The sequence below is a fragment of the Humulus lupulus genome, chromosome 7 (assembly GCF_963169125.1).
Source record: "Humulus lupulus chromosome 7, drHumLupu1.1, whole genome shotgun sequence".
Lineage (NCBI taxonomy): Eukaryota > Viridiplantae > Streptophyta > Magnoliopsida > Rosales > Cannabaceae > Humulus > Humulus lupulus.
In genome coordinates, this window is record NC_084799.1 from 22383586 (window position 1) to 22404171 (window position 20586).

At 35.1% G+C, this 20586-nt stretch overlaps 1 protein-coding gene across 1 annotated transcript; it reads left to right on the plus strand.

Annotated features, from left to right (window-relative positions):
• The first annotated feature begins 7635 nt into the window (after positions 1 to 7635).
• LOC133790935 (putative receptor like protein 25) lies at positions 7636 to 11003 on the plus strand. Its single transcript, XM_062228783.1, has 3 exons — positions 7636 to 8256; positions 9889 to 10670; positions 10790 to 11003. The coding sequence occupies exons 1-2, from the start codon at positions 7838 to 7840 to the stop codon at positions 10607 to 10609; spliced, it is 1140 nt and encodes a 379-aa protein (XP_062084767.1). The 5' UTR covers positions 7636 to 7837; the 3' UTR covers positions 10610 to 10670; positions 10790 to 11003.
• The last annotated feature ends 9583 nt before the right edge of the window (positions 11004 to 20586 follow it).

The window sequence follows — 20586 nt, forward strand, 5'->3', positions numbered from 1 at the left end:
GTGTTTGTGTGGGCAAGTCTCAACACACGAGAAGAGAATTCCTAGAGAGAATACTAAGAGGGAGTGGACGGCTACGTATAGAATATTAGGAGTGAATTTTTACCTTGTCAAATTCATCTGACCTAATACATTCTATAACACTAGTATACATAGGCAATTAGCTAGGACATAAAATAGGCTTTAGTTTCTCATTTTAATTTAATTATTTAATAATTACAATTAATTAAATACTTGTCAAAATTAACCAATTATAATTTTGACATTTATTTAATTCATTTTATTAATACTAATATCAATCTATCAATATTAACAAAATTATCCCAATTAGCTATAATACTCTTTCTTTGAGACTTTGCAATAAAATCCTTAAAGTTTCTTCTATTTCTTTTCTCACAAAATATCAATAAATAATTTAACATTATTTATTTTCATTGACCTAGTCAATATGATATTTTTATAATTAATAATTAAACTAATTATTCAAGACTACTGAGTTCATTTTGATAAGAGATGACATGAGGACCATGGATCTATGAACTCGAGCTCCAATAAGTTACCAGGAGTTTATTTATAACAAATAATCTCACTGCCTTATTAATTTCTCGTGACTCTACTATAGACTCAGAATTGCATTATTGAATTCATAGAACGTTTTACACTAAATGTAAATATGTTATCCATTGTTATAACCATAATTATCATTCAATCCTTTATAAATGATCTACTAATGAGATGGGTGAAAATTACCGTTTTACCCATCATTGGTATTTTATCCTTAACTCTCACAAAGTTCTTTGTAAATGATATTTCCATAAATTTAATTACAACACTTGAACCAAGCTATAAGAAAATCATTGTTTCACTTCATAAACATAAGCTATAGATTTCATATATATGATAAATACTCTCACTCAATTATACTATCGAATCTCCAATATGTACGTATGAGCTAGTCCATAAGGTAAGCTGGTAATGAACAAATCAAAAGACTTGAATAATACAATTACTAGAATATTAATCATTCAGAATTAAGATTAAATTAACATATGGTCAACGTTGTGATATGATTAGATTAGATAATAATGATACTTACTTATCTTGTCAATAATCAATATCGGTCCAGTCTAATGTACAAAATACATCCAATCGTATCTACTTGGTCAATGTCCTGGATATGACATCACACCAGATGTGTAATTAGATCTTATCGTAGATTACCCAATCAATAAAAATCCAGTGTACTAATTTAATCTTATGACAAAAATGATTTTGAACATATAATTACAATTATACTCTACTGTGACCGAGTCACTACAATTATAATTATACATATGTTTGAGATTTTATAAACGTTTGTATTAATAATAATTAATCATGTAATAAAACATGTAAACAATGCAATTTGATTAAACAAAATAATTTCTACTACTTTTGTGGAATATACTATTGTGGTCATAGGCATAACCTAAGTGGTATCACACTTCTTCTCACAAAGAAAAGTTCTCAAGTTCTAATTCCCCTCCCCCAATATAAAAAAAATATTATATATATATATATAGGGAATCATCATGTACACCCCTAAAAAAAAATGGTGCATCAGAGGCACAGTGATAGAAATTAGGGGCTCAAGCCCCACCCCCCATTTTTTTTCATTCTTTATATATTTTATATATTAAATTAGTAAAAATATATATTTTAAGAAAAAATTAGCAATCAAGCCCTTCAAATAATTTTATATATATTTTTCCCTCCTAATATTTTTTCTCTCTCCATCCCTAGATGTACCCCTTCTTGTTTTCGGTGCCTAAATTGTTTTTGATGCAATTTTTTTAGGGTTTATATTTTTTTGGATCCTGTGTTTTGTCTCATTACTTGTTTGGACCCTGTATTTTGACAAATTACTTTTTGGACCCTATATTTTATAAAATTGTTTAAATAGAACCCCAAACCCGATTTTTATCAAACTTTTCTCAACTAAAATCACAAGTAATTCACTAAACTGACAATTCAGAACAAAAATAAAATCATTCTGCTTAAAAACTGTATTGTTATATTTAATTTTTTCTTCATCAAAATTGAGTTTAAAGGTCTATTTGAACTATTTTATAAAATATATGGTCCAAAAATAAATTTTTTAAGACACTAATAGAAAAAATACAGGATCAAAAAAGTATAAACCCATTTTTTTATGATCATGTATATTGTAGTTATTTAGACCATCCTACAAATTTTTAAGAAATATTGAATAATTTATAGTGTCGAAAATAATTGTTGAAAATTTGTTGCATGCACGATTATTTTTATTATGTGAGTGGAAAATGATTTATTTGAACATAATTTTTGGCACTCTAAATTATTTTAATTTTTAAAAAAATTTCCATATACTCCAAATAACTATAATATATACAATAATATAAAAAATTGCACAAAAAATCATGCAGGTAAAAAAAGAAGGGGTTATAACAGTGCACCACTATTAGGGGGTGTGCTGGGGAAGCCGCCTATGCTATTTTACACATTTTATTAAACTTAAATTCCATTTCTTGATGTTCCTTAAAAAAACAAAATGGTTTTATAAATAAAAATATTACAAAAATACATTCCAATATTACGGTTTCTACTTATTTCTTTCATTAATGTTTTCTTCGAAATTCTTTTTTCAAAAACACGTTTTCTTCTTTGTCAAATAGAAAGTCGGTTGACCGAATAACCATTACCGAAATGAATACCAAGCCGACCACAAAAGCTCCGACGATATCCATTGCCGGAGCTAATAGAGCTTTGAAGAACAAACACAGAGGAGCTCCCAAAACATCCAAATCAACCAACTGAAGAAATCATTGAACCAGAATCAAATCACGTTTCTTGACAACTCAAAAAATTTCTTCAAAAGAAAATTGATTTGATTGAATTTGCAAATCAACCCAAGGCCTGTACAGTTTCTTTGATCTGGTTGTTTTTTTAGTTTTGAACTTTTTTCTTGTTCCTATAGAGAGTAAGACACTACATTTATGAAGCAAGATATCTTGCTCTGCTGGAATAGGTAGTCAATGTTCATGACTTTTGACTACTTTTACAATATTTTCTTTATTACCATATTTACCTTTATATATATATATTTTTTCCCAATATGACTTTGACTCGGGTATTTTATAAAATTGATTAAAATAGTACTTTAGGCTAAATTTTACTTAAAATATTTTTAAATATAATAATTTTTTCTCAATTCCTCGATCACTTTCTAATGATACTATGAACTCATCTTATCTTCAATGACCTAAGAATTAATTTTATAATTCAAAATATATTAACAAATATTAGGTCTACGGATACTATTTTAATCTATTTTATAAAACACAGGATTTAAAATATTATTTAATAAAATACAAAAATAAGTCCTGTATTCAAGAAAAATATAAAGGTCAAAATGATATTTTTATTTATTAAAAAATTAAATTTTAAATAGCCACCCATTTAATTTTAACGCACCTTTGATCCATAGACAAAGTGGTAAAGATTACCCACTAAAAAGCATATGGGTCCAACAAAATATTAAAATTTTACAACCTTAAAAATTGAGCCAAACATGTTCAAAAGCTCAACATTCCCATTCCCATCTTCTACCCAAAACAACCGGCCCTAAGACATATACTTTTGAGAACATTAGTCTAACATTTAAAAAAAATTCTAAATTAGTTTTAATAATTTGCCATTTTGTTCACCTCATTACCTCCTGAGTGCAGCATCACTTCTTTTGTTTTTGTTTTTTAGTTGCACACAACACAGACACAGCCCATCAACTTATCAACAGATAAGTTATATTGGATTACAATATTAGGGAAATTATTTGGTAAAGGTAAGTCTTTTTATTGTATTGGTCGACACTATCTTGTTTCTTACTCAAGGATAAATTATAATACTATTTATTTTATATGACGGTTTTCATTATACTTATAACAAACATCACGTAGATTTTCAAAAAAATTAAGAATTTATTATGCTGAATTTTTTGTCGTACTAGTACAACACAATTAAGAATTTTGATTGAAACTATATTTTCAGCAGAATAAATTATTCATATTATTTTAAAAATTTACAAGAACTTTACTATGAATACAAATCATAAAACAGGATAACATTGTACCATAAGGTAAAAATGCTTACTATTCAGCGGACTCACCCTAAAATATTATAAAAACAATGTATTAGAATTCCTTTCCCTTTCATATCTTACTCAATCTCTAATAAATTTATCTTTTTGCCTCTCTCTTTATATATTTATTTTGGAAGCCTCTTTCTTTAATTTATTATAGTTAATTCACTTTATTTATCTTATACAATGTTTATATGTTTTATTTTGTATAATAAGATAAAATGTTATTGGTACACTACTAGAAATATAGGCTTTTACTTCATTTTTTACACATAGAATATAAAAAAACTGAAGTAAAAGCCTTTCAATGGGTTTTTACTTCGCTTTTGGGAATGGTAGTACATAAAAAAAAGGTTATTACTTCGGTTTCTTAAAAAAACGAAGTTAAAATAGAAAATAGACAAGGGTCATGTTTGGTTTGCACACTAAATCGGGGCTTTTTACTTCAGTTTTTATGAAAAAACCGAAGTGAAAAGTGGAGCAACCAAACGCGGCTCTAAAGGCTTTTACTTCGGTTCTTTTACAAAAACCGAAGTAGAAAGTACCCTTTCTACTTCGGTTTTTGTATAAGAACCGAAGTAAAAGAGTTTTAATACCCTTAATATATAGCTCCCACGGCTCATTCGTCTCTCTGAAGCAAAAATCTCAAACGCCAAACCCAGAAAACCTCCATTGTTGTCGTACTCCCACGAGGGTTTCACAAAATATACCATTTTTTATGTTTTTTTTTACCATTTGAAACCATTTTTCTTACTTAAAAACAGAAATATTAGTTCCATTTTTATTTTTGAGGAAGAAAATAAAGACTTTGGGTGTGGGTATTTTTAGGGTTCGAAAATGGGTATTGTTATTGGACTTTGGCTGGTTTTCTTACCTTAAAATAAGTTCTTGAGCTTCAAAAAAGGTATGAATCACTAAATCTTTGTGTTGTATGATTTTTTTTTTATTTTCTATAATATTTTCAGATTTTTTTCTTATAGATATAATGTGTTTATTATATATATGTTTTAGAGTTGCTAATATTGATTTAGAGGTTATTTTGAGCATCAAAGAATGTTTGTTACCTTAAAACTTTGTTTGTGTTAATTTTTTTATATTATTCCGAATTTAATACTTGTTTTTTAGTATATTTGTGTTATATATTTTTTTATTTTGTTATTTTATATAATGTTATTAATTATATATATATATATATATATTAGTAAAATTTAAAAATTGTTGTGACTTGCTATTTAAATTTCTAAACATAGCTTCAATAAGTAATGTTGTTGCCAATGTTAGAACTTGAAATGTTTGGATTATTAGTGACATTTGTTTTTTGTTTTCTATAACTAGCTAGCTTGATATGTTGTTTGATGATTATGTAGCTAGTTTAATTAATTATGTAATTGATTTTTATTTATTTTTGTTTAAGCTTTTTAGTAGGGTTGTTGATTTAGTTGCCAATTCAGTATTGATTTTGGGTGACTTCAAGAGTAATATTGGAGGTGAGTAATCTTTAAATTTTATTTATTACTATTGCAATATTTATTTATAAAATTAGAGTTAAATCTTGCATGCTTTACTTTAGTGAAGTAGGTTCTGAGAAATTTGTTGTTGGCGGTGATATAAGGATGGAATTATGTATGTTGATTTTGTGTTTGTTTGTGTTGAATTTATATATAATTATAAAATTGGGATATGCTACAAAAACAAAGGAAACTCTGCCAATTTTTTATAGATTTTATTAATTGTTTTTCTTTTTCAATTTGCACACTATGTCGATATATTTTGTGTGTTATTTACAGATTTTAAAATTTTTGGAGATGTTAAAATGCAGTTGTTATGCTGCCGAAATTTTGTTAGACTTAGGAAAATTTAATAATTAAACTTCAATTATGTTTGATGTCCTAGAAAAAAGAACTAGGAGTGGAAGATGTAGATGGATATGAAATTTGGATAAGAGCGCGAGAAACAAAGAAGACTCTTGTCGAAGATAATTTGGACAAAAAAATTGAAGAAAGAGATGTAAGTGTTTTAAAGCAAAGTAAGAAATTTTTTTAAGTGTTGTTACAAGTTACTAATTTAATCTATCATTGGTTTGTTTCGTAGAATGAACTAAATGACAAAGTTACTAGTAGTCAAATTGTCGCCAAGGATCGGGAGGACATCTTGCAAATCCAACAAGAATAGTTAAGCCGATTGATGACTTAAATTTATTAGTAAGACTATTTTGTTTATACATACCTTTAGTTTTATGTGAATGTATATATAAATGTTTATGTTATTTTACTTAATTACAATTATGTGAATGTATATATGAATGATTATGTTATTCTACTTAACAATTATGTGAATGTATAAATATTTAATTTTATAAGAATTTTAATTCTAAGTGTATAAATTTTGTTATTTTTATTTCTGTTATAAATTAAATGAAAATAAACCAATTCCAATTGTAAAAATATATATAACTATAAATTCATATAATTAGACTATTTAAAATAATTAGGGCAAAAAAAAAAGAAAAAATAGAATTGGGTCATAAAAAAATAATTAGAAATTATTATTAAAAAAAATGGGGTGGGGGGGTTTCTACTTCGGTTATTATGTAAAAAGCGAAGTAGAAAGTGGGGTTTCTACTTCGGTTTTTACATAATAACCGAAGTAGAAAGTGGGGAAAAAAGAAAAAATAGAATTAGGTCATTTAAAAATAATTAGAAATTATTATTAAAAAAAATGGGGTGAGGGGTTTCTACTTTGGTTATTATGTAAAAAACGAAGTAGAAAGTGGGGTTTCTACTTCGGTTTTTACATAATAACCGAAGTAGAAAGTGGGGATTCTACTTCGGTTATTATGTAAAAACCGAAGTAGAAACCCCACTTTCTACTTCGCTTTTTACATAATAATCGAAGTAGAAAGTGCCCAACAAGGAAGCATACCCCACTTTCTACTTCGGTTATTATGTAAAAATCGAAATAGAATCCCCACTTTCTACTTCGGTTTTTACATAATAACCGAAGTAGAAAGCCTATTTTTCACTTCGGTTTTTAACTACTTTTTACTTCGCTCCGAACTACTGCGGTTGCGAATTTTAGCGAAAACCGAAGTAAATCCAGCTTAAAAACCGAAGTAAAAGCCATTTTTTCTTGTTGTGGTATCACAAAACTAACTATAATGTCTAATTTCTAATAATCTTATTTTGAAGAGTATTTTAACTTAAAATAATATATATATGTTCTACAGCCACAAAATGTTAAAAACAAAAAAGAAATTACAGATAGAATAAAAGCACGAGTATGAGCGTGGCCGGAGTCAGCACTACTAGAAACGTCACAACAAATATATTTTCTCTTTTACTCATAATGTAACTTTGTAAATCTCTTCAACATATATATACACAACAAACACTTGAGATTATATTAGACAAACGGTGTACAGAGTTTTTCATGTGCCTATATTTTATACAGATTGGACACATACCGTGTGTAGACTTGATAGATAGTGAAGATGACTCACTAAGGTCAGATATAGAAGACTTTGAAAATTTATGATGACTTTTACGCAAATTATGATATTATCCATATAAAGCCGAGCAACTGGAAAATTCTACTTCACACATTTTCTTTCTTGATTCAATACAATAATAATAGTTGTTGGGGCTTTATCTCATACTAAAATCGCAACAATTCATTTTCTAAACAATGAAGAAGCTCAATTACCATAATCCATACCTCATACTTTACCTCATTTCTTTCTGCTTTTGCTTTGTTGTTTCAGATTCTTTGGTCAGCTTTAGATGTCTCTCTGATCAAAGCGCTGCTTTGATGCAGCTGAAACAAGAGTTTGAAATTATCGAGCCTTACTATAGTGATGCTTCCCAGTCAAAGAGCGGGGTAACGGCTACTTGGAATGGTAGTACAGACTGCTGCTTGTGGAGTGGAGTCAATTGCAATATGTCAACTGGTCATGTACTAAGCCTTGATCTAAGCAACAGTGGGCTTCGAGGGACTTTCAGCGCTAATAGCAGCCTCTTCAGCTTGTACCAACTTCAACAACTCAACATGGCCTTCAACGACTTCTTTTCCTCCCCAATTCCATCAAGCTTTGGCCAACTCTCAAGGTTAACTCATCTCAATCTCTCAAACTCCATGTTTTTGGGGAATATTCCCCCACAATTCTCTTTATTGATCAATTTGGTTTCACTTGATCTCTCTAACAACTACATATTTTTAAAAGAGCAATTGGACATGGAGAACGTTATTAAAAATAAGAAAAGTTTAAGAGAGCTTAACTTAGATTGGGTCAGCTTTGATTCATCAGTACCTGGATCCCTTTTAAATCTATCTTCGTTGGTATCTCTATCTCTTAGTAGATGTAGACTAGTTGGTGAATTTCCAGATGATATCTTTCACCTGCCCAATATACAAGCCATTGATGTGTCATACAATAATGATCTCACTGTTTTTCTACCACACTTTCGGTCTCCTAGTTCTCTGAGGCTATTGGATATTGCCTTCACAAAATTTTCAGGTGAAGTACCTGATTCCATTGGCTACCTCAAGTCCTTGAATGTTTTGGTTCTTCAGGGATGTGCTTTTTCAAGGAAATTACCTGACACAATGGGACAACTCAAGTCCTTAAATGTTTTAGATCTCAATTCTTGTTCTCTATCTGGAACTGTTCCTTCATGGGTAGGGAACCTTTCCCAACTCACACATCTTGACATAGCAAACAATAACTTTAATGGTCGTCTTCCAGTTGTATTGAGGAACCTTTCTAAACTCACATATCTTGATCTCTCAAAGAACAAATTCATTGGTCGGCTTCCATTTTCATTTGGCAACGACCTTGCCAAGCTCACTTTTCTTCGGCTTGGTTTCAATCTTTTTCATGGTCCCATTCCATTTTCAGTTGGGAACCTTAGTCAACTACTTTATTTGGACCTTTCTAATAACCGATTTGATGGAAAGTTTCCAATATTAGTAGCAAACCTAACCCAACTTCATTCTTTGGATTTATCAGGTAATCAGTTTTCTGGTCCAACTCCAACTCAAATTTTTGAAAATTTCAATTCCATTATCAAACTAGACCTGTCCAACAATATGTTCGGTGGAGTCATTCCAATGTCCTTGTTCACAATGCCTTCTCTAGTTTACCTGATTCTAAACGACAACCAGTTTATTGGCCCTCTCAACATAAAAAATGTTTCTTCATCTCGACTGGAATATTTGTCTTTAAATGGAAACAAATTAAATGGACAAATTCCAAGTTCTATATCCAAATTGGCAAACCTGAAAAGTCTTCTTCTGGGGTCGAATAATTTAACTGGAAACTTTGAGTTTGACACCTTTTCCAAGTTAAGTGTTCTCGATCTGTCCAATAACAACTTGGATGGAACACTTCCTCAATGTTTTGATATCTCTCTCTTACTATTAGACATACAACACAACAATTTGCGTGGAAGCATACCTGAAATTTGTACAGATGAATGCAACTTGAAGGTGTTAAACCTTGGTTCAAACAAGTTGCAAGGGAAAGTGCCACAATCAGTGTTCAAATGTACGGATTTAACGATTCTAGATGTTGGACACAATCAAATAGTTGACACATTTCCTTTCTCATTACAAGCTTTGCCAAAGTTGGCAGCTCTTATCTTGAGATCAAACAAATTCCATGGAACATTATGGAATTCTTCTACATTTTGGGGTTCTGTAGACTTACATGTTTTCGACATTTCCTTAAATAATTTCAGTGGAAAGATACCATCAAAATTCTTCAGGAATTGGGGTACCGTGAACGAGGAACCTATTACACTCTTGCGTCGCGCCGATGCAATAAAGGGTGGTTATTATCAATACTCATTGAGTGATGTCATGTATTTGAGTACGGATACATCGCCATCAGATTATCTATCGTTAATGATGGTCATTGATCTCTCAAACAACAATTTTCAGGGAGAAATTCCAAGCAGTGTGGACGGATTTTCATCTCTAGCAGTTCTCAACTTGTCAACTAATGGTTTCACTGGAAGCATCCCTGCATTTCTTGGGCGTTTAGATAAGCTTGAAGCAATAGATATCTCTAGAAACAAGCTCTCTGGTAGAATCCCACTACAATTGGCAGATCTCTCATTTCTTTCATATCTAGATCTCTCCCATAACCAACTTACAGGAAAAATTCCTCAAGGCAGCCAGCTCAGTTCATTTTCAAATTATTCTTACGAGGGGAACTTAGGATTATGTGGCGTTCCATCGTCGAAAGAATGCGAGAGGGTTGAGACACCACCTTCTGACGATAGCAATAGATCAGAATCTAAAGATGGCTACGAGTGGAAGTCGATATTGGTGGGATACGGATTTGGAGTTGTATTCGGACTCATCAGCGGACACATCATTATCTCGACAAAGCTCCAGGGCATTGTACAAACTTCGGCTATCTACATCCGCAGCCGCTTACATATGAAGAACAAGTAATTAATATGGTCAAACTACTTGAAGAGTTGTAGACTCACCATCTCTCATGTCATGTCCAAAGGTATTCTAAACTTCACAACCGATGCTGGTCGCTAGATTTTAACATGACGAGCTTGTTTTGCATATAATTAAGTTTGAAGTTATTCACATAGCAATATATAATGACTGTTTGTTTTCCAGCGAAGGCGAGCTCACCAGCGAAGGAGTTTTCATCAATGTCTCTGAATATGTAAAGCTTTTTATTACCCAGTTCCAAAACATAATAAATCTTATAATTTCATTGAGTTGTTATAATGTACTTCTATAGTTTGGTTATCTATAATTCTATAAAGTGTTGACTTCCTCCAGGTTTACTACCCATATTATGAATTTAAGACAAGGCTTTAGTTATTAATCTCCTTTCTCTTCCAATCTACTATTTCGCAATCCATACTAATACTCAAAATTGTTAAAAAAAATAAAGAAATTTACGGTAAAATTCACATTTTTATGCATAAATTATAAATATTTTTAATAGTGTATCGTTGATCATTGTACGTTAATTTGTAGTAATGGCCTAGGAAGCAATCTATCCACCATTACTTTATTGATTTTAAATAAATTAAAATCATTTTAAAAAAAATCTAAATGTATTTTGATACAGACAGAGTACCACAATTCTATAATTTTTTTTAAAATATTTTGTAAAATGTTATAAAAATTCTTAAATTTAATAAAATATAATATTCAAGCCTTCCTTAAAAAAATCTTAAATTTTAAATTGCCACCCATTTAATTTTATCCCTCGGTTGATCCTGATTCATGTGTATATGTATTAATTTTCTTATGTCAATCTATCATTAAGCTAGGTCTTTTCGCCTCAAACAAAACATGTATTATCATCTCCACCTCATTTTTATTTGATTTTCTTTAGAATTTTCTGGTACGTGTCATCTACCAACACTTTTGTTACTAAATATAACACTGTACGTAATATAATATGTATTACGAATTACGAAATAGATATAGAAGATTAACTTTCCTTTTTACTTATTTTTTACAAACAAAAGATAAATCCCTTCTTGTTAATGTCGGTTGGCAAAGTAACAAACATAGACAAGTATGTCTTCTTACCATATATGTTAAATGTGACCAATTAATGTTGACACAAAAAGAGTGATGAAGACTTTTAACTAAGCCAACAGTTTCTGCATGGGTTTTCACTTATTATAGTGTAGTGATAATAATTGAGTAAGAGATGATTTTCTAATAATAATAATAACAAGGTTTTAAATATATATCTATGTATAGATAACAAAAATTCTTAGTTTTAACGGTTTATTTAGTTAACGTTAACAGAATATTTTAAATATTTAGCAGAATATACTTTTAAAACTAACTTAAAAATATATATTTATCAATTATATTAATATAAATTCAAATATTATAAAATATCATCATTAAATAATATTTAATATAAGACTACATATATAATAATTATATTAATATTAATTCAAATTCAAAGATTATAAACATTATTTTAATAATATAGAATACAATACTAGATATTTAATAATTATATTTTTTGACACCGTTTTTCGTCAACTTAGAAATGAAGAGCAATTAAACAAAAATACCAGAGGAAACAAACAATATGGACACGATTTTTTACGTAGTTCAGCAATTAAAATCTGCCTAGTCCACGAGTCTGTGTTATTCACTTGTTGGAATTCTCTCAAAGTTTTCTAGAAGCAATTTTACAGAGTCTTCCCAATAAAAAAATTTCAGTCCTTACAAATGAATTGTTCTATTCTATTTATAGAGTGGTTCACCGAATATCTTCCCACAAATTTCGATGAGTTATTATACAAATCAATTAAATAATGCAATTAAATGCATACAGTTACTACGTATGCATATATATATATATATATCTCATGATATTTGGGATTTAATAACAGATTACATCTGATCCCTTAAACATAGGGATTTTACAACAATAAACATATTCACACACAGCTTACGAGCTTGGACACTAGACTCACACACCTTTGAGACTGTTCACCCATTGCGAGCTTGACACCTCGGTTCGCCCCATCTTGTCTAATGGTAGGAGATTTATACAAGTGTTGAACTATTGTCATTGTGGCTTCAAGCCTGACTTATAACCTCGGAACTCCTCCGAGACCACGTAGTTTCCGAGCTCACCAATTCTGATGTGGTCGCATTACTGCTTAGTGAGACTGTCCTTGACTTTCTCATTAATGTTGATTACATGACGAATTTGCTTATCTCGAGCATACACCTTACGAGCCTGAGTTTTGAGATAAAAAATATCCATTCTCGAAATCTGGGTGTAACATTTTGCCCCCTCAAAAGTATCAGTTGAATCCTATGAGAAGGAAACTTTTGAACAGCCACTTTCGAAAATTGAGCCACCTACCACACTCGAGTGTGGACAGGCGTCAACCACGGGCTGCTCAATCAGAGTACTCGAGTACTTTTTCATCACACCCACGTCCTTTCATGTTTCAGCTTTTTGCCGCCATTGTTACATTTGCACCTGTCCGTCTGACCAAATACCAAATCCAGCCAAAGGCCCAGATTAGCTCGACCCTTGACCTCCTTTTGGGACATATATATATATATAGCGATATCATCTTCCTCCTCTTCACTTTTACGTTTCAAGTTTCAGAGAGGGAAAAAACCAGAGCCGAAAATTCTTTTTCCACTTTGCATGTTCTCTAAACCGAGAAGACGAAACAACCTTGGCATTTTTGACTCCGTGAGATCATTCTTGCAACCGCTCCTCTAGTCGTTGATTTCACTGTATCTGCAAGCCTCTGTGTGTAAGTCTCTTTTCTTGAGCCTTGTACTTTTATTTCTTCATGCATTTTTATGTTTCTTTTGCACCATGAGCATATTTACTAGTTTTATAAGGATATTTGTAGCAATTAGTAGTCTTAGCCACTTTGTTTAGTTGATACTACATGAACTTTTAATTCAAAGTTTTTTTTTTAACAACACAGTTCTGAAACCCAGATTTAGTGTAAAAAATGCAAATATAGGGTTTTTCAGATTAATGGTAGTGTATCGTGTAAGCCAAGAAATGGGGGTTATGTATTAGGGTTTTAATTGCACAAATCCCAAAATTATCACCTTTTTGGGTAACCGTCAACTTTGTCCCTGAAAATCCGGGATTCTTAAAATGAATCCAAAATTTCCCACTCTCGTCTTAAGTACATGGTCGAAGCCTGAACTTTATAATAGTTCAGGGTTCCACTTCGAATTCAATCTGTCCTTTCGAGACCTCGGTCTTGATTGAGCTTACTTCGTGATCTCGGGATTTCGAGTTCAAATCACAAAAATTGTATTATGTAATTCCTTGCATGCCTGACCCTCACCCTCTTTTTCCTTGTTAGATGTCGCAGAACTCTGAGAATCAGTGGGGGTTAGTGCTCGCAATTCCTTACTCTCCATCAGCTCCCAGTTCGGAGTCTCCCTTCACTCGGAACCAGCGACTGATACACGAGCACCACGCATGGTGCGAACAAGAGGACATCTAAGACCATTTCCGACGTTAGATTGGCAAGGTCGAGGAAAGAAAAAGGAAGAAACTTCGGGTCACGATTTATCCAGATCCGGACCCCGAGACAGACCTATCCCGCTCGATCCCAAACTCAAAGTCATTGTTGCTTACGAGCCTGGTGCTCTTTCCTTCTCGCTGATGAAGGACCCTTCATATTGCCCTTCTACTTCTCGAGTAGCATCTATTCCAACCCTACAAGAGGGTTTTTTTCTAGGCAGAGCATTATTGGAGCTCGGTCACCTCAACAGGCCAAATCTCTAAGATTCTAGCTCGCCACGGCCTGAAACTCTCCGGCGCACTGATGTGTCGACCTACGACTCTAAACGAGCAGAGCTGCTAAGCCCCGGGTTGTAATGCTCCAAATTTCCTAATAAGGTTTAGGACCTTGATTAGGAGGCTGGGAGGGCCATAATTGATTTACTATATTATTTAATGATTATATGCATGTCTACGTGAATTATATTATTATATGATGGTGAATGCATGCATATGGGCTCATATGTTAATTATGAGGGTAATTTGGTAATTTGGCCACTGAGGGCGTAATTGTATATTTTGGGTGCATGATTGTGATTAATTAATATAGCCACATTATAAGGTGGATTGGTTCGAGCTATTTGACATGAGACGATCATGAGATGTAAGAGTTCGGTCGAGTCATAACGGGTTTAAGTTCGGGGCTTGGGGTGAGTCTCGGGGTGAATTTAATGATTAGAGCATTACCGAGAATTAAAGGGTAATGGGATATGATTTATTGGTGTTTGAGAATATTGAGATTAGTGGGAATTGGGAAGCGTTAATTATGATTAGCGGTGTAAGTGGAAAGTACCAATTTTACCCTTAGAATGGTTTGAGAAGCCTTTAATGACTTAAGGGTATTTTAGTCATTTGGAAGGATTTATATTATCCTTTAGTTGGCTGTAGAAGGTTATAGAAATAACAGAGCCAAAACAGGGGTTTTCATCTTCAACCCGTACACCATCCCTCACCATCTCTTCTTTGGTGTTCTTGAAGCCATCTTGGGGTTTTGAGCTAGGAAATCAAAGGTGGCAGCTAGGGAACTTGTTTCAACCATTAAAGGGGATTCAAAATCGTGTTTGAGGTAAGTCCACCCATAAGTTTCTGGTTTATACTCTGTTTTGGGTTTAAACTTTCAGCTTGTGATTTCATGGTTAATAGTTGGAATTAATGGAAGTTTAGTTGATGTTTAACTTGGGTTTTGATGTGGGTGAGTTGTTGATAATGTTTGGTGGTTAAATTGGGTGTTAGGTTGAGGTTTGGAACTAGTTTGAAGGTTGGGTTCTAAGGGAATATGCAGGGGAGGTCGAGCTGGTGCGTTGCTGATTTTTGGCTGATCTGGGTATTGAGCCGCGGCCTGGCTTTTGTGTGTCGCAGCCTAAGGTGGCTTTTGAGGCAGAAATGCCTCTGTCAGGGGGATGAGCCGCGGCCCATCAGGGCATTTTTGACTGAAATTGTGTTTTTAGCTTGGGGATGCTTGCCATAGGCCTCGGGGTTGAACCTAGTACCCAGTTAAGTGGGGATTGATGTCCCGGAGGCTAGATATTGGTTTGGGAACTTATGTTAATCATTTTTATTGATGATACCTTATATTTGGTTATGGCTAGGTGACCGCTAAAGGACTAAAAGTTGATCGTTCTCAAGGGTCGTTCTTTTAATCGTTCTAGCTTGACTTTGAGGTAAGAAAACTGCACCCTGTGTATATGAGACATGCATGGCTACTATCGATGCATGTTGGTTTATTATTGAGTATGACATGCATGGTTATTATTGATGCATGTTGGTTGATTATTGAGTATGACATGCATGGTTATTATTGACGCATGTCGGTTGATTAATGTGAGTATGACATGCATGGCTATTCTTGATGCATGTTGGTTGACTATTAAACGTGACATGCATGGCTGTTATTGGTGCATGTTGGATTGTTGGATATACTGCATATGATGCATGAGAAACATGTGATTAGGACATGGTTTGTATACCGGGTATGATATTGTTCAGAGCTTGTGCCTCTGTGGTTGTGCATGGTCCTAATTGTACTAGTATCTGTTTAGTAAGCATGCTGAACACCTTGTTTACGAGTATTGGACATGTGATATATAATTGGTGGCATGACTTACTTGTGTATGGCACTGACTAGTCAGGGACCGACCCTAAAGTCGAGAATCATGCATTGAATGGCTCTATGGCATTAATGCTAGACCGACCCTAAAGTCGAGAATCATGCATTGAATGGCTCTATGGCATTAATGCTAGACCGACCCTAAGGTCGATGATCACGCATTGAATAGCTCCATGGCATTAATGCGGGGCCGACCCTAAGGTCGAAGAACTTATAAGCGCTTGCCTGGTCTACGACTAGATGTTTATAGCCAAGGTATATGACCCTGGTAGGGGCGGAGGCCCCAGTGACTTTAAGAGGAAGACTCCTGACACTTCGACCACTGCGGGTCCTGATAGGAGGGTTCGGGGTGGTTAGGGTGGCCGTCAGGGTGGAGGTGAGGCATGGCGGACCTATCCAAAATGCCCGAGGTGTAGAAGACGCCATCTGGGCGAGTGTCGGGCCAAGGCATGTTTCGTGTGTGGAGCAGTAGGGCATCTCAGGAAAGACTGCCCAACGGTGAAGAAGGGTGAAACAAGGAAGGTGGATAGCTTGACTCCAGCTCGAGTATTCACTTTGACTCAGGCGGAGGCCGAGGCTAGTCCCTCGGTAGTGACAGGTCAGCTTTCTAGTGCTAGCTTTTCTTTTACAGTGTTGATTGATTCTGGAGCTACACATTCTCTTGTTTCTAGTAGAGTGATTGATAGATTATGTAGACCTAGTGAGTATCAGACTGCAGGGTTTGGGACATTATTGTCTACAGGGGAACTGGTAGTTTCTAGGAGATGGATTAGGGCATTGCCAGTGATGGTTGATAGTAGGGAACTCTCGGTGGATTTGATTGAGTTAGATTTGGAGGATTTCGATATGATCTTAGGGATGGATTAGTTGACCAGGTATGGGGCTATGATTGATTGCAGAAAGAAGATGGTTACTTTTGAGCCTGAGGGCGAGGACCCTTTTGTCTTTGTGGGTGCGGTGTCTGGATCCCGCGTACCCATGATTTCAGCACTGAGAGCCAAGGACTTGTTGCAGGGGGATGCATAGGTTTGCTGGCCAGTGTGGTGGATACCACTAGAGTTATGCCGGCAGGGCCGAGAGAGACCAGGTTGGTGTGTGAGTATTTAGATGTATTCCCTAAGGATCTGCCAGGGTTGCCGCCGCGCAGGGAGATTCAGTTTGAGATTGAGTTGGCACCGGGGACAGAACCAGTATCAAGGACACCGTACAGGATGGCACCAGCAGAACTGAAAGATTTGAAGATACAGTTGCAAGAACTTCTGGATTTGGGGTTTATCAGGCCTAGTTATTCTCCTTGGGGCGCTCCAGTGTTGTTCGTTATGAAGAAGGATGGGACTTTGAGGACGTGCATCGATTACAAAGAATTGAACAAGTTGACTATCAAGAATAAGTACCCTCTACCAAGGATTGATGACTTGTTTGATCAGCTGCAGGGTAAGACGGTGTTCTCAAAGATTGATCTTCGATCTGGTTATCACCAGCTGAGGATCAAGGATGAGGATATACCAAAGACGGCCTTCCGGACACGGTATGGGCATTATGAGTTCTTGGTCATGTCTTTTGGTCTGACCAATGCCCCAGCAGCTTTTATGGACCTAATGAACAGGGTGTTCAAGGACTTCTTGGATCAGTTTGTCATTGTCTTCATTGACGACATCTTGGTCTACTCTAGTTCGGAGGCAGAGCATGAGCAGCATCTCCGAAGGGTTTTGCAGAGGTTGAGGGAGCATCAGTTGTACGCCAAGTTTAAGAAGTGCGAGTTCTGGCTACCAGAGGTGACCTTTCTTGGACATATAGTTGGGGCAGAAGGGATTAAGGTGGATCCATCTAAGGTTGAAGCAGTTAGGGATTGGCCGAGGCCGAGGAATGCCTCGGAGGTGTGAAGCTTCCTTGGATTGGCTGGTTACTATAGGCGGTTTGTAGAGGGGTTCTCAAAGATTTCTTCACCGATGACAAAGTTGACGAGGAAGAATCAGAAATTTGTCTGGTCAGAGAAGTGTGAGAATAGTTTTCAAGAATTGAAGCGACGGCTTAAATCTGCACCTGTGTTGAGTCTTCCTTCGGAGGAGGGGAAGTTTGTGGTTTATTGTGACGCATTGAGGATGGGTTTAGACTGCGTGTTGATGCAGAATGAGAAAGTTATAGCCTATGCATCTCGGCAGTTGAAGGAGTATGAGCAGCGGTATCCGACTCATGATTTGTAGTTAGTAGCGGTGGTATTTGCACTGAAGGTGTGGCGTCGTTATCTGTATGGGGAGAAGTGCGAGATATACACTAATCATAAGAGTCTGAAGTATTTATTTACCTAGAATGATCTGAATATGAGGTAGAGACGTTGGTTGGAGTTGGTTAAGGATTAAGATTGTGATATCCTTTACCACCCTGGGAAAGCCAATGTGGTGGCGGATGCGTTGAGCCGGAGGGGCCCAGGACAGTTGTATAGTTCCACCCAGATCTCGAGGGAATTAGCTGATGAGATGGTCAAGGCAAGGATAGAACTGGTGGTAGGCTAGTTAGCCAATATTACTTTGCAGTCGACCCTGTTAGAGCGGGTCAAGGAGGGTCAGCTAGTGGATGTGCAGTTGCAAGAGGTTAGGCAGCATGTCTTAGTAGGGACAGCTAAGGATTATTCAGTTTCTGAGACAGGTTTACTTCGGTATCAAGGACGGATTTGTGTTTCGGCAGATGAGGGGGTTAAATGGGAGATATTGGATGAGTCTCACACTATGCCATACTCACTTCATTCGGGTACCACGAAGATGTATCAGGATCTACGGACATTATTTTGGTGGCCCGGGATGAAGAAGGACGTGGTAGAGTATGTGTCTAGATGTTTGACATGCCAATAGGTTAAGGCTGAGCATCAGCGACCAGCGGGATTGCTCCAGCCTTTGGGTATCCCAGAGTGGAAATGGGAGGATATTACGATGGATTTTGTGGGAGGATTACCCAGGACAGTTGGACTTCATGACTCAGTGTAATGCCCCGAATTCTCTGGTATGGTTTAATGGCGGGATTAGTAGGCTGGGAGGGCCGTACTTGTTTAATTATGCCATTAAATTATATTATGCATGTATATGTGAATTAAATGATGTTATATGTGTGCATGTGGGTCCACATTTGAATAATTATGCTATTTTGATAATTTGGCCCATTGAGGGTGAATATGTGTATTTGGGTGCATAATGTGATTTTTGAATGAGATTCCATTATTATGGAGATCTATTCGTGCTATTCGGCATGAGACGGTCATATATAATGGATTAGCGGTTTTGTCAGAATGGGTTCAATTTTGGGGTAATAGGAATGTTTATTTGATGATAAATTGGGAATATTTGAGATCAGGGTGAAATTTCTGAGGTTTTGACTATAATGTCCCCGGGGGTATTTTTTGGGACCCCGAGCATTAGGTTTTATTTGAGGTTACTTAAGCTTGAAGTAGCTGTTAGATAGAACGTACGATTAGAAAACCTCTCGTTCTCCCTTTCGATAGTTCGTTTTACCGTTTGAGCATTTTCGAAGATATCTCGAGTTCTAGGAGTCGTAATCAAGCGAGGATCAGGGCATAGCGATCCTAGGAAAGATTAGAAGCTTCTTAACCGAAGGATTTGACGGAAAACAACCCAAGCAAAGGTAATCTAAGTTTAAAGTTTTGAGTTTTTAGAGTTTCTAAGCTTTGAATTGGACTTAGTGAATTGTTGAGTTTTTGGTGGGTTTGAACCTTGGGTTTTGAGAGATTTGGAGTTTTGGGAAGCTTGGGAACTTTGTTTTGATGATTGGGGATGGTTAGGTATGATTTTGGAAGCTTGGAGAAGTTGAAAACACGTTTGGGAATGGCCCAGGGTTGGGGGTCGTGGCCCTTGGTGTTGGGCGCCACGGCGCTTGCTTTAGGAATTTCTGGGGGCTGCAGCCCTTGCCCTGGTTTCACCCCGTTTGCTCGTTTTGACCCCAGGAACTTAGCTTTAGGCCTCGGGAGTGTTCCTACTACTTGGATTAGTTGGGATTGATCTTCTGGAGGCTAGATTTTGGTGTGGAAACCTATGCTGGTCATTAATGTTAATGATGTTCCGTGTTTGGTTATGATTAGGTGACCGCTAAAGGACTAAAGGTTGATCGTTCTCAAGGGTCGTTCTTTTAATCTTTCTAGCTCGAATCTGAGGTAAAAAATTGCACCCTGTGTATATGTGACATGCGTGATTATTATTGAGGCATGTTGATTGATAAATGTGGACATGGATTGCCTATTGAATCCTAGCGAATGTTGAA

What these genes read in the sequence shown, in the direction of transcription:
- LOC133790935 (XM_062228783.1), top strand. Translation starts at nt 7,838, where the DNA reads ATGAAGAAGCTCAATTACCATAATCCATACCTCATACTTTACCTCATT. An exon ending in AGCTTTGGCCAACTCTCAAG is followed by an intron (nt 8,257 to 9,888) that starts GTTAACTCATCT and finishes AAATAATTTCAG; the next exon opens with TGGAAAGATACCATCAAAAT.